This window comes from Toxoplasma gondii, chromosome VIII (genome assembly GCF_000006565.2).
Source record: "Toxoplasma gondii ME49 chromosome VIII, whole genome shotgun sequence".
Lineage (NCBI taxonomy): Eukaryota > Apicomplexa > Conoidasida > Eucoccidiorida > Sarcocystidae > Toxoplasma > Toxoplasma gondii.
In genome coordinates this window covers 3718505-3733719 of record NC_031476.1, presented here as the reverse complement: position 1 = coordinate 3733719, position 15215 = coordinate 3718505, and the positions used below count along the sequence as shown (strand labels likewise).

Here is a 15215-nt window from a genome sequence, read left to right as displayed (position 1 = left end):
GGACTGTTTCCTTCGTCTTGAATCCCTTTTGACTTGATCAGCTTGTCTGCACGGGGACACCTACGCAAGTCGTTTTCATTGAGTCGCTCTCCTTGGGGGTTTTCGTAGTTCCTCCTGACAGAACGCAGGTCCTGCTCAACTATTTCGCGGTGCTTCAGTCACTCAGAAGGCACTGTCTGGTTACATTCCACATCGAGCAACTCGAACTCCGTCGGGTCTGCGACAAACGATTTGCCTTTCTGACGCTTCTTTTATCGTGCCGACACCGGAGCTTTGTCCGCACTCCCTTCCAGGAAACGAAACATCTGCTTGTGCAATTTTGACTTGTTTTCGTTTGTCACGTTCTGAGGGCGTCTTGACATACTTTTAGCTTTTGTCACCGGAAAGGGCTGTTCGTGGCGGTTCGCGGGTAAACCTCAGTGAACTTCGGTCCTCCTGTTCCTCTCAGCTGTTTTCCCTTCTCGTGTCATTTCGCCGGAAACGCTTGACACTGTGTTTGTGCGTCTACCTATTCAGTGTTTGCCAAAGCGGAACGCGTTTCGTTTGAGTCTGCCCCGCAGGAGCCGGTCCTCCTTTCGCTTCTTGGCTTTGTGTCCTGGTTGTAACAGTGCCTGTTGTCCGCTGTTCCGTCCTGTCAGTCCGAGCAGCGAGTGAGTTTCCTTCGAGTAAAAAAGGCTCTTACCGTGCCGTGTCGCGTCGCGTCAGTTCGCTCTCAAGTGCCGAAGGAGCGAATCGTCTGATGTCCTTCGTTGTCACCAGGAAAATACCTGTGTGGCATTCTTGCACGGAAACGCCTGTCAGCCAAACCGCCGTGTTCATACCAGTTGCGAGGCGTCGATCTTCAGATTCGCGCTTCGATTCCCCCGAATGTTGATCCGCGGCACTCCATACAGCGAACTCTGTCGACTGACTCACTGGTACTTGTGTCCAGCAAACAGAGGCATTCGCAAGCGAAAACAGCAGTCCACCGAGAACACTCACAGCCCATGTGGACGAGAAGCGGCCTACAGTGGGATATTGAAACCGAAGTGTCTTCAAGGAAGTCTAACTGACCGGAGTTCGCTTTCCAATTCAATAAAGCTTCGCGTTCTCGCCTTTCTTGTCGCCTTCGACGTGCTGGCAAAATGTTTGTACCTCTTCCCCGAAACGCGGAAACTTTTTCGGACAGAGAACGAGGCTTGGTATCGTCGTTTTCCCCCCCGCGAAAACAACTCCGAAATGCTCGTTACAGTTCTATTGCTTGGCAAGAAAGTGAGGCCGTTACGGCTCCGTACGACATGTTCTGCAACGAGGAAACGGCTGGCAATTTCCAGAACGGTTCCTTGACCGAGAAATACCGGACTCTCGCGCCGCCTCCCCAGGAGCTGCTGCGTGGAGGGAAACCGGGCACGAACTCCCTTTCGTCGTTGGAACCTGAATCTGAGTATCGCAGCCTCCTCGTTACACAGCTTCCTGCGTTCCTCGACACAGAGACCCTGAAACTGCGCATTCAAGAGCTGTTCACCAAAGAAATCCCGAAGCTTCTCCAGGAAACGCCGTATTTGTGTGGTCCAGTGGCCGGTCCTCCGACCAAAGAGGAAGCTGTGCGACCTGGAAGTCGCCACCAAAGTGTCATTCATCCTCGGCATCTCGTGAATGCAGAGGCTTTTGACTTACCCTTCTCTATTTGTGACATTCGCGTAGCAAAACCAACAAAGTCTGGGCACAGTTCGTACGCCGTCATCGACTTCGCTTCCGCGAAACTCATGCAAACCGCCCTCGCGTTCTTTGGAACCACTCCTGTTTTGCCCGGAACTTCTCAGTGAGTAGAAACGTGAAGTTCTTCAGTAGGCCTCAGGTGGCCACCGCGATTCTCGGGTGTGTCTTTCTCCGGAGAAAACCACCTCCCATCGCTAATAATCGCTTGACGAGCTGTACCGCCTTCCGACGAAGCCTGTCGAAGTCGTGGTTTTCTCCCCTGAGGCAGTAGAGTTGCTCTCATCGAAGAACAGCAGTGGACTATGGCCAGCAAAAGAAGTGTTCTTTCTCTAGATATTTTGGTTTTTCTCACTAGCTGTAGGAACCGCGTATGGTTGTTTGCCCTGTATGCCTTTGTGCCCGAAAGTATATGCATAGATGTGGATAATCGCTTTGCGCGAAAGCGCTCTTTTTCTTAAGCAGAATCCTAAGCCTTGAAGTCCACTCCATAAGCAAGAGTCACTTCAAGCAGAAACGAGAGGAGCACCGCGAGAGAACGGCGTGCGATGTGTGCATGCGCTTCCCAGTCACATTCGCTTTTCTCCACATGCCACATGGGCGGCTCCGGTTCCTGTGGATCAGTACCACCTCTACATCGCGGGTCTGGGTCCCGGTAAGTTTTCGAGTATTGCGTGAGGTCGATTCCCTTCCACGGGATCTTTTTCACGATTTACTACTCTCTGTGTACCCCAATGCAAGTCTTCACGACGCCTCCACACCCCAGGCGATGTGAGCTTCCTTGCACGTACAGTCGAGAAAGGCATGAAATCGTTTTGTCGCATCACGGGCGGCTGATTCAATATCTGCATGCAATATGATAGCAGCACGTAGTATACACGTTGCATTCATGCAAGTGGCGCTGCCTTTCTACAGACGATGAATCAGAAATGATCAGTGCGTCTGTGTGTGTGTGAATCGACTACCACCTCGCTGCAACAAGTCCCTCACTGGGATAAAAACGAACTTACGAAAACTGTCTCTCATCCTGTCTTACTCTCCTATCCTTTCCTCCCACCGTATCTACCATGACTGCTCTTTCCATCTCTCCACCTATCTATTTATCTAGGTTAACTGGTCTGACCATTCGTAGACGCATGTATGTGCATGCAAGTACAAAAAAGGCGGGATGTGTTTCGCATGCGCATTGATCAGTCGGAGAGCTATCGCCCGGTCCGAATATAATCCGGTACTTACACGCACAATATATCGCGTCTCGTCGAAGATAGCTAAAGCGTGAGGATTCCGAATTCCGTTTTTCTCGTGTTACTTGGACGCTGCTGTCACCAAATTGTGTGATTTCTACCTCTTCGTCTTTCCACTTGTTGTGGTGCACAACTTGCATCAACAACTCGTTGTTTCACAAGATAGAACGCAAGCATCTACTACATCCATAATTCCATTCCAACCACAAGAGGCATCGACTTAGCTATGGCAGGCATCGATGCTTATGCGTAGTCACGTATATATATATATATATATATATATATATATGTATATATATATGTATATATGTATATATATATATATATATATATATATTTGTGGGGAGAGCTACACACGTCAAATATCTGTAGCAATGTATATATTCGCATTTGACTCTACGCATAGCGCTGCATATGTCAGATATCTCTGTTTATGTATTATTCTGTACAAACTTATGGATCGCATTAGATGTGGTGGGAATCTATAAGTATCTACCCTTGCATATATGTAACTGTAAGAGTCTACTGGGATGTGTCGGAAATCTCTATTTCAATATGCTTCAGTATAAACACAAGGATAGAATTAGAGAGGTTATTTGTCTGTAGGCGAGATATACAAATTGTTATTGCTTTCTGTCTTTCTCCGCGCACCACTTCGATTCTTCTTCCTGGCCAGAAGCAACAGATGAAGACGTTTTGGAGTTGCTGAAGGCTCTGGGGACTGAAATTCCCCGCTCTATTAAGGTGAGTTGTCTGTTCAATTTTACTGCGCTGTTTACACTAACTGGCTTAGAAAGAAAAATCCTGCACCGCAGAGCAACGGCAAATTGTCTACTTCTAAGGAAGACGTCTGTTGTACCACGTAGAAACCCCCATACCCATAAACAAATCTCGATACAGCCTCAGAGAGTGTGCTTCATGACGCATGAAGAGCTCCACATTGAAGATCGAGACGAGACGAAGGCGCGCGCATGCATGCAAAGAGACAGTTAATCTATTTTGCGCAAGTGGCACAGACAGAGATACCAAAGAATGGCTTTGGTTTTACCACGATAACGCAGAACGTGATTGACCGACACCCGAATCGCAAAAAACTGATGGAAAATAAGCAAGAGTGTCTGTCTATTTGTTACGGTGATACATAACATAGGCGATATAGACAAGGATAAAGATGAGTACATGGAAATCAACGATTTACGTAGATACCCGCAGCTCCTGAAGATGGAGATGCGTGACCATTTCCGCGAACACCCTGGCGGGCGTTTGATCAGCAGGACACAGTTTCGTTCTTCGCCTAAAAAATAGAAATTCGGATAGAAACATTTGTGTGTCTTGTCGCAGGTGGTAAAAGATGCGAAATGTCGAAACAATAAAAGTCTCGGCTTTGCCTTTCTTCGCTTTACGAGTGTCGAGGCCGCTTTACGAGCTCTCAAAATCATCCAGGTCTGAACACAAACCCAGATTACTCTTATTCCACTTCTCCACTTTTTACTCTCCGTTACAAACGCTGTAACTCAAATTCACACATGTATATGTATATGCATCTATGTGTATGCACAGAACAAGATTGAGATACGCAGCTACATACACATGCATATATATATATGCATGCATATATATATATATATATGTATATGTAGAGGGGAAAAGCAGAGAGGGGGGAATATGATGCTGGTGCACTAGGAGATGCAGACATGTGTTTCTTTTTGTGATTTGTTTTTGGGCATTTGTTTTTAAAAAGAGGAGGGGCATGTCGCCTTTCTTCCGTCCAGATATAATAACTGATGTTTGTGTTGCGAGTGGCAAGTTTCTCCTTTACTGGAAACGTTTTGATCGTCCGTCACAAACCAAAAACTCATGTACCCGAAGAGAAGTGAATGAAAGGTTGGACTGTTTTTCCTGCAGACTCGAGGCGCAGCGTACGGCCTCCTGGGACGCCGGGTGTATGTGTCTCCAAGCCACAAACAGTACGTTCGGATTTTCACTTTTTCCACACTCGTGGTGCGAAAATTTCGGTATTTTGCATGCATAGCTCTGTTTCGTGGTGCTTCTTGTTCTCACTACATGCTTTCCTTCTCGTTGTCAGACTCTTCTGGCTTCTCCTCACGACGACCGTGCAGCCGTGATTCCTGGCCGTCTACAGACGAGGAGAAGGAAGACAGTCGGCGTCAAGGACTTGAAGAGCCTATGCCTAGAAGCAATACGAAGATCGTTCTTTCGATGTCTTGTTCAGAGTAACACAGTCGTGTAACGGCTCCATTTTCCTCGCAAATGTACCGCCTGATGCCACAAAGGTAAATTTCTAAAACGATGGACAACCAACTCTTCTCTTTTCTGCACGCTTATGCTTGTGCATGCGTACGCATTCATATATATATATATATATATATTATACATATATAATCGTCCATGTTGGAGATCGGCACCTACGTGAATGTAGTTTGCATATGCATGCGATCATGCGTGCAGAAACATACATACATACATACATGCATACATACATGTTAATACCCATAGACGTCCATGCACAATTGGGACAAATGTGCGAGCATTTCTTGTGGAGAAAAGTGACGATTTCCGCTTCGTTTCTGCGGCGTTTATTGGGGGAGCGTGCAGGAGGAACTGCGGACGCTGTTCAGCTACTTCGGCGATCTGCGGTCGGTTGTCACTCACAGCTTCAAGGTGTGGGGGAGCGAAAGTTGTTGCTTTGGCAGGAAAAGAAAAACAGTGGAAAACGGGAAGCTCAGAGCGAATGGTGAAGCACTCCCTTCACAGTGATGGATACGAGAAAAGCGACAGTGAATTCAGTCATCGGTCGGGAGAGCCTGCGGCTCACATCTCGCGTGACGAAGCTCACGTAACACAGAGACATCCCAGGCACATAGAAATGAACAGGCGTTTCTAGAAACATTCAACTGACTTACACGACTCCAAAGACTCACATCCGTATCTAACAAACTCTATGCGTGAACATATAGAGTAGTACATATAATTATATATATATATATATATGTATATATATATATGGACATGTATATTGCTACAAATATGTGGATTACTGTTTATTTAACTCGAATGCTTGGTGCACGTCTCTCACCATCTGCACACTTATACAAAGGTACATGTATATATCAGGAGTGCATGCGGTGTCTGTTTGCGGATTTTCTCCTTTAGAAATCGTGTTTCCTCTGCAATGTCCTGGGGTGTATGTACAGCGCATCGCCTTCCTCGAATTCAGTTCTCATGAATCCGCCCTCGCCGCCATCACACACATGCAGGGCTACATGCTCCGTTGCCATGTACGTGTCAACAAACAACGAAATCCTCTCTCCGCCTCAGCTGCAACTTTCGTCTTTTCGTCCTTTTCAATCAACTCTGCTTGTCACTTTACTGTGTAAATACATCTCTACATATATATATATATATATATGTATATCAACACAATGCCTGTTTTATTATACAAAGGCATATATACATATATCTATATATGTAGACATATATATGTATATATACATGGACTCCTAATTAAGGGACATCACTTGGTGGTTGTGTAACAGCGGTTCTCGCTTCAGTGGTTTTCTGTTTCGCATTGCAGTTTTGAGACGCAGGCAGTCCGGTTCTGTTTGAGTGCTGTGTCGACAGTCTTTCGTGTATACCTGTTTGTGTCTGAGTGTATCTGGCGGCCACCGCATCGTTTTCCGTGGTGTTTTGGAGACATTTGTTCCCGGGGCTAAGGTATGTTTCTGTTTCTCTTTCGGATCCAGTCTCCTGTGGCAAGAAAGAGCGTTTTTAGGCACGGTGGAGACGCTAAATTCGTATGTCTGTCTGTGAACTAGTCGAGGTCAAATTCCCCTTCTTGCGTTTCGGCAGAGTCTCGCATGTGCCTGGAGCGTCCGTCGCCACACAACATATCAAGAAGAAGGCATTGAGGAGGACGACGGATATCGACAAGCAGAAGAGGTATGTTTCACTCCGCCGCCTCCCTAAGTACGTGGAAATATATATAAACGAATAGAAATATACATACAAATTTATAGATCTACTTGTGCCCGCATTTCTATCTCAGGATTCGTTCGCGAAAATTCAATACTCGCATGCCCACATGTGGACTGTAACGACGAAAAGGAGATGCTCCTTACATACAGCTCATCGCCACCAATGTTTATTTTGTCGACTGTAATGCAACGTTGCACTCACACTTTCATCGATGAAAATTCGTACATCTACGCATCAGGAAGCATATATATATGTATATATATATATATATATATATATATTCGTATGCAGATATGTATATGAGTGTACATAGGTACGTGTATGTGTGTCTTAGATATATTTTCCACATGTTTTCCTGATTCCATCTGCGTGTGTATGTGTGTAGGTCTAACAACGATACAAAAGCACAGTTTCCCAAACGCATAGGCCTACTGAGCATATAAAAAATACACATAAACATATATATATATATATATATAGGCACATAGATACAGGTGTATGTAGATGTAGAACCACATAGATATGGATAGGCAGATAACTGCATAGGTATTGTCATTTTGTGTCAATTCTCTTCCATTCTTGCTTGCATGCCGCATGCGACTGTTGCGGATTCAGGCATTTGCCTTTGAGGTGGCGAGAGCGTTAGAGCCTGTAGTTCCGCGCCAGCGGATACATCGGCAAGTCTCTGAAACTGTCTGTGCAGACCGCGGGGCGAAGTTTGTGTCCGAAACAGAAAGTGAAGAGAACTCAAAAACCGCAGCGGAAAGAGAACTTTTCTGGCTGGGATTCTACGCCGCCGACCCTACTGTCTCCTCCAGGAAACTACTCGAAGCCATGAACGGAACGAAACCGTGGAGCGATCCACAAATTTCCCAAACTTGAAAGAACTTGCCACACACCCACAGGTGCACATATATATACATATGTATACATGTATATACATATACATATACATATACATATATATATATATATATGTTCACGTGGTTATGGGCAGGTGTACAAAGATATATATATATATATATATATATATACGTCAAAGAGAGATAGACAGATCCATGCGTATGCATAAAGCAGTCAATGTGTATGAGTGTATGGGTACATTCTGCATACACCTAAGCATGTATTTGAGTGTATGTCTATGAGTAAGTATTTGTATTTTTTATGCTGGCACAGTGATGCATTTTTATGGGCAATTAAAAAGCCGGCTTTTTGTTTCGAAAGGAAACTGGTTTTTGCATGCATGCACCACGTGGTCGAGTCCTTCATCTGTGCGTCTCCGGTGCGGCAATGTGACTGCCTCTCTCGGGGAAAGCGCACCCTGTTTCTCGTCTTTAATCCGAATTCTTTTTTACGGAGACACACTCTGCCGCAGACGCATGCGCAGGCTCACGAAGCGAAACAGATCTTGCGGCGTCCTCTTTGAGATCCACGAAGAAGACAATCCTCTGGGTCTCATTTGCCCCGTCAGACATTCGATCACCTCAAAAATGAAGATATCCTCGAAACACCGGAACGTCACTGCCTCCTGCCTTCACTATGCACCTGCTCGTATATATATATATATATATATATTTCTGTACGCACGTGTATGTAAGAAGATGCAAATATATATATATATATATATACGTATTAGTGACTGTTTTTACGTTTTTGCTCTGTAAACGTGCATGGGCAGCTTTCTCAGTTACAACGATGTGGACAGGCAAACGAAAACTCGCGGAGAAAGGAGACAGTGTTTTTTGCAGGCAGCGCTCATGGTGCCAGCCTACATACAGCTAAACTGAATATACGGCGCTGACTAACTGACTCGTATCGATCACTCTTTCCATATTCATGTATATATATACATGTATACATTTAGTTATGTATGTCCCCATGGACGACTACGTCTGTGTCTCTAACGTCGACTGCATACATATATACATTCATACGTATATATATATATATATATATATATATATATCGCCTTTTCCATGTGTCCAGTCCGAGTCATTTGAAGAGACGTCTTTTATTTTTTTCTTCCCGATTCGCAGTTCATTTTTCTGCTCCTCTTTCACCCTTTCTCTCTGAATAGGTGTCTCGTCGTTTGCCTACAGAAATTCGGCACCTGCGCATAGATGTCAGCACATATTTATCCTTTCTTTTTCTGTGAAAATTGCCACACCTAGGCCGTGACGTTAAAACTACAAGGTTGAACTGTGCAAATGCGAGCGCGGTTCTATCGCAAACCCCTGCGAGCACAAAGTTACGGTTTCCGGCTTCCTCTGTAGAGACACATGCGCATCAGCTTTTTTATTTTCCGGAGTCTCGGTGAGGCGCGTTGGCCAGTCTTCCTCGTATCGTGGAAGTCGCGTTTCCCTGCTTTGTCGAGAAGAAGGGCGGCCCGTTGTTCGCCTCTCTCGCGTTTTCAAGAAAGGATTCATTTCAGCTCGTGCTAGGGCTGCCTTTCCTCGTCTCTGAGGTTGAGTCTTTTGCAGAGAAAGTCAAGGAATGTGTGTCTCTCCAAATTCGTCGTTCGAGGCGTTTTCGGGTGTGCCGCAGCAGCAGCGCCTCGACCTGACAGTCACAAAGGACCGAAATTTTCAGTCGTTTCACGGCAGAATCAAACGCACGAAGAACATTCCATGAGGCTTCAGAAACCAGACAGAGCGTAAACTCAGGCTCTTTCTTCAAACATGTAGAAATCTGTAGAGATCCGCACACTGGGACTCCACAGAAAGAGTAGATGAGCACAGATGCACACCATGTAGATGCGGCTCTGCCTTTGGAACGAATAGAGTCTGTATTTTTGCCGTGGGAGTTGCAAAAGAGCTTGGCGTCTCGAGTTTCTTGAAATGTTCCGCAGAGACGCTTTCTTTCTTCAGCGGAAACGAACGCTTTTGTATAGAGAACTCCCCTTTTTCCCTCGGAGCTGCTACGCTTTTCCGTTCTTTTTTCTGTGGTCTTTCGGCAAATCTCTCTCGCCGTGTGCGCCTTTGCGATTTCTGGCGGCTTCAAAAAACAAAGCGTCTTGGTTCGCGATCTTTCCTCGCGTTGTCTTCCCGCCTTGTCCGATTGCATGCAACGTCCATTTGACAAGACACACGGAGAAAACGCGTGTCTCACCCGCCACCGCGCAGCGCCATTTTCAGGTGGAAAACGACTTTCGGCAGAGAATTTGCCGTTCAACCTCTACAAAGAGGGTCTTTTCCAGGACACTGGATTCATATCTTGCGTTTTTTCAGCTTTTCTTCTCTCCACAGCAGCGGGCCGGTTCGTCTCCGAGGTTTCTTCCCCTTTTTTGCCACGGTCTTGTTGTCTCGGGCCGCCGGAGTGCGACATCCGTTTTTCTCTGTTGAAGGTCCGAATAAAAGTGGACTTCTTTCCTCGCGTTCACAGAGGAGACTCAGTCTCTTCTGCAGAACATTCCGTTCTTCCTCTCCCCTACTGACGTTGTTGCCGGCGAAAATCCGAGCTTCCTCTCCCCTCGACAGTCTCACGTGACTTTTCCTCCTCGTCGCTCTTCCCCTTTACTCCCACAACATCAATGTCAATCTTCCAACTCTCCCAGTGTGAATCATAAAATACGCATACACTCTCACGGGAACCTGCAGCAACATCTCTGAAATCATATATATATATATATGTAGATCTTGTGTATGCTATATATATATATATATGCATTATATGTGCATTCATGTATGGAGGAGATACATGGAAGGGTGTGAAGGAAGACGAGTTTCGAGACTTTGTATAGCTCGACAGGCTCTGGAGAACGTCATGATTTTTCTGAAAATGTATCTGGCCTTGGCAAGCGAATTACCTCAACGTTTAATGTCTGAAGACTTCTTTCCTGCGTGGAACTACCTCTCTTCCTAACTCTTCTGCATCTCTCCTTCCATCAAGAGAGCCTCTACCAACAGGTTCCTACATCTCTGCGTAGATGCATGCATGTGCGAAGAGGCCTGTAAACCGCTTTCTATCGAGAGAGAGGCGTCTAACTCTACATCTGTACATATACGTGTACGTATAGATATGTATTGATGTGTGCCTCTTTATGTATGCACTTGTCTGTGAGTGTGTACGTATCCGTGGATGTCCTTCTGTCGATGGGAGAGTGTCGCTCTTAGAGGTTTTTCTCGGTTTTTGGAGCGTGGAAACGCGGTTTTCATCCCCCTGGATCTGGGAAGGCCAACGTTTCGAACTTGAACTTCCTCTCGGCCAGCATGAGCGCCGTCTCTCTTCAGCAGTCGCGGGCGGCGTCGGTGCAGGAGAGCGAACCTCAGCAGCAGCAAGTATGTGCCGATCCATCTTCAAGGAGAATTTGTCTCGGTGTTCCTCGCAGAAAATGGGAGGGCGAGTTGCGGAAATGGTTCCGAGTTTTTGGAATCACACGCTGTGCGCGCAGTGGCTTCGTCAGGTTCCATTTAAACGTTTCTTTCGCGTTTTCACTTCATATCCGCGTGGACCAGTGACCCCCCGCGGCCCGGCCTTCAGTCTCGTTATAGAAACGCCGGTTTTCCAAAGTTTTCGAGGAAGCGCGCGGGTGCGTTGGTTTTCTTCCCCATCGTCTTCCGTGTCTGTGTCTTCTCCGGAGCACGGCAACAAGGACGCGATTGCGCCGCGAGGCTGTGAAACGAGTTTCTGTCGCAGGAGCTCTCGTCAGTTTCCTCGTCCTTCTTCTGCTCCTGCATGCATTTGTTCCGCAGGCGCAGCAGCTTGCAGAGGAGGTGCAGAGCGGTCCTCTGAAACTTGAGCATCTCCTTGCCAAAGGCTTCACGAAGAGAGATCTGGAGCTCCTCAAAGACGGTGCGTTCCCCTTTTTGAGACTCACCCCAGTTTCATTATTGTTTCATTATTTTCCACGCGGAATGCAGTCAGATGAAGAAGTACTCTAACTGTACGGATAAGCTTGAATCGAAGCGCAGATCTGCGAGTGTATCCACATACGCAAGCACGGGTGAAGACGCATGTGCTTTCTCATAATCGAGTTCTGCGCAAACGCTGCATGCAGTCATGCGCCCAGTTCGATGCAGGCATAGTCGTTCTGTCTCTGAGTGCATGTGCCTCTGTAGACGCGGATGTGCATGTGTGGCTTGTCTTTCCAGTTCTCTCGCGAACTGCACTGAGAAGCTCTCGAACTCTTCAGTGTGTGCGTGCTTGATCTCCCGGTGTCTTCTGAGTGAAGAGCTGCATCTTTCCGGTTTCCACGCGGGAGTTCTGGAAGAATGACACTCCGCTTTGTCTGCGTCATTTCTCAACGCGTTCAGCGGGATACCAGACCGTGGAGTGCATTGCCTTTGCGCCGGTGAAGAATTTGGTGGCGGTGAAGGGTCTGAGCGAACAAAAGGTGGAGAAACTGAAGAAAGCGAGCAAGGAACTCTGCAACTTAGGATTCTGCAGCGCTCAGGAGTACCTCGAGGCCAGAGAGAATCTCATTCGCTTCACCACCGGGAGCGTCCAGCTCGACAGTCTCCTCAAAGGCGGCATTGAGACCGGCAACCTCACAGAACTCTTTGGCGAATTCCGGACCGGGAAAACACAGCTCTGCCATACCCTCGCTGTGAGTTTCCTTGTCTCGCAGACCAAGCACAGACGCGGTGTTACGCGAAGGGAGAAGACGAAGAAGAACAGCAAAGAAGCGAGGAACGGACCAGGAGCAGTCAGGAATTACTCTCCAGCGTTCCAGAGACTTTTCGCGGAAAAAAGCAAAGTCAAGACAGCTGGAAAAAACAGACACTGAATCAAATGCACTTGGAGACAAATCCACGGTTTGATCCATCCATATGAACAAATTCATTATATATATATATATATATATATATATGTATCTAGATGTTTATATATATATATATATATATATATGTTTAGACATATGTTTATGTATATGTAGATATGTCTAGGATTCATTCTACGTGTATAGTGAAATTCACCGTTTGTGTGTGTAGATAACTGTTCGGTTGCATCTACGTACATATGCATATATATATATATATATATATAGTTGTGTATAGGTCTCTGAGGTGCATATGTTGTTGCGTGCATGGAGAGTTTTTGAGGAACGCGAACTGGTGTTACATCGGTTGAGAGCGCTCTACACTTGGAGATAGGTAGATCGGTCGACAGGGAATCGTCGACTCTCTGGACGGATAGGCAGACATGTTCTGTATCGCGCAGACCTGGAGTTTAGAGTTGAGGATTGCTGACAGAGCGACGTTTTGCGCGTCTGTGCAGGTGACTTGTCAACTTCCAATTGAGCAGGCAGGCGGCGAAGGGAAATGCCTGTGGATCGACACCGAAGGCACTTTCCGCCCCGAGAGAATTGTTTCGATTGCGAAGAGATTCGGACTGAACGCGAACGACTGTCTAGACAATGTCGCGTATGCTCGAGCGTACAACTGTGGTAGGCGACGTCAAAAAATATTTTCGTTTCTTCTCTGTCGCCTTTCCTCTCTCCCGTCTGTCTCCGAGAAAGGTGGTGTCTTCCTTTCGGACACTCTGCCGTGTTTCCGTCCGCTCTTTCTCTCGGTTTTTTTTCTCGTAGGTCCCTCTCTTTCTTCTCTCTCGCTTCTGTTTTCTGCCGCTTCTCCGCAGTGCTTCTCTCCTGCCCCCGGTGCGTTCGACGCCCGTCTTTCTGTCACAGTTCTGCCTTTCGTGTGATTCCTTTCACGGCCTCTCAGACCATCAGATGGAGTTGCTGATGGAGGCGAGTGCGATGATGGCTGAGAGCCGCTTCGCGTTGTTGATCGTCGACAGCGCCACTGCACTGTATCGGTCGGAGTACACGGGCCGCGGGGAGCTGGCGAGCAGGCAGACGCATCTCTGCCGCTTTCTGCGCTGTCTGCAGCGCATTGCAGACACTTACGGCGTTGCCGTCGTGGTCAGCAACCAGGTCGTCGCGAAAGTCGACAACATGGGAGGGATGTTCTCTGGAAACGAGAAACTTCCGATTGGAGGGAACATCATGGCGCATGCCAGTCAGACGCGCCTCTACCTGAGGAAAGGCCGAGGCGAAAGTCGAATCTGCAAGATCTACGACAGTCCGAGTCTCGCGGAAGGCGAGGCGGTGTTCGCCATCGGCGAAGGAGGCATCGGCGACTACGAAGACAACTGAAGTCACCGCGCCTGTAGAAACGAGCAGCCGGCTCACACACAGGGAGTCGAGACGCACCGGCGCCCGGATCCCCAAACGCCTTTTTCCAACAGGCTCAAAGTCACAGAGCTACACGGATGCAGTGTGTTAACGTGCGTTGCATGCATGCGTGTATGCTTGTCGTCGCTTTGTGTCTTTGTATGTAGCGATTCGTTGCGTAGAGTGGACCCGCATGTGTGTCTACAGATCCGCCTGTGTGGAGCATGAAGTTTCTTTCTCTGGCACAAGCGTTTCGGGTGAGGGATCTGAAGGAACGGCGGAGAGAAGGTCGTTGCTGACCTCCTCCGTCCGGCGGTCTGAAGGAGGAACCGGACGGCCACAGGCGGGAGAGGAGCCGTCGCGATTTCCGCGGGCCATGCACCTTTTTTTCTGGCCTCTCGGAACTTCCCTGTGTCTCGTCGCCTCTGGGGCGTTCTCTGCACAATTGCGTGTGGAGAGCTCGAGTTTCCGGACGCGACATGCATCGCCACAGATCTCGCAGCGATTCTCAAAGCGGCAGAGAGCTGGGGGCTCTCGACTCTTCCGCGGGGAGACTGATGGGGAGTCTTTCTTGACCTTGCATCATCTGTTGGAATCTCCCCGTGACGACGTTTTTTTCTTGGGTTCCTCATCGCTTTTCTTCGTAGAGACAACCTGCTTTCCCCAGATAATGTGTCACTCTTCCTCCCAGAGATTCTCCTCTTTCGTCAGCTCCTTAGCGTCTCTCTGACCTCTTGATTCTATCCGAAAAGCCGTCTACGCTCAGCTTCCTCTCCTTTCTAGGCACTCCCTTCTTCTCTGAGACTGCTTTTCAACTCTTCCTCCTGGAGAATACCCTGCTGTCTCAGCTTTCCTGCAATGCCTTCCTTCCAGAAAAGGCTCTCTCTCTCCTCTTCTTTTACCGCATTTCTTCTAGTAATAAAGACAACGACTTTACGTAGCTGCTCTATCACCGTAACCTCTTCTCCTCTTCTCAGAAAAGACTGCTTCCTCGCATTCTTATAACTTCTACTTTTTAGAGGATACCTATTCTCAGATTTGTTTTGATCTCTGCGGCACTGGCACCCGTCGCCCCCTCGCACTGCCCATAAACAGCCAATTTTAAAATCCGTCCTTTCTAAGGCGACCGTTTCCAAGAACGCGAATATCTTGTTATTCTTCGGAAA

At 47.4% G+C, this 15215-nt stretch overlaps 2 protein-coding genes across 2 annotated transcripts; both read left to right on the top strand.

Moving 5' to 3' along the window:
- The first annotated feature begins 1086 nt into the window (after positions 1 to 1086).
- TGME49_272890 (RNA recognition motif-containing protein) lies at positions 1087 to 7111 on the top strand. The gene is made up of 10 exons (XM_018781676.1): positions 1087 to 1801; positions 2265 to 2350; positions 3616 to 3683; positions 4281 to 4382; positions 4845 to 4906; positions 5173 to 5233; positions 5556 to 5621; positions 6155 to 6238; positions 6810 to 6926; positions 7006 to 7111. The coding sequence occupies exons 1-9, from the start codon at positions 1125 to 1127 to the stop codon at positions 6924 to 6926; spliced, it is 1323 nt and encodes a 440-aa protein (XP_018636712.1). The 5' UTR covers positions 1087 to 1124; the 3' UTR covers positions 7006 to 7111.
- Positions 7112 to 11143: 4032 nt separating this feature from the next.
- On the top strand, positions 11144 to 14673 carry TGME49_272900 (DNA repair protein RAD51, putative; the record flags this gene model as incomplete). Its single annotated transcript, XM_002365871.1, has 5 exons — positions 11144 to 11212; positions 11627 to 11726; positions 12188 to 12480; positions 13152 to 13320; positions 13598 to 14673. The coding sequence occupies 5 exons, from the start codon at positions 11144 to 11146 to the stop codon at positions 14029 to 14031; spliced, it is 1065 nt and encodes a 354-aa protein (XP_002365912.1). The 3' UTR covers positions 14032 to 14673.
- Positions 14674 to 15215: the final 542 nt, after the last annotated feature.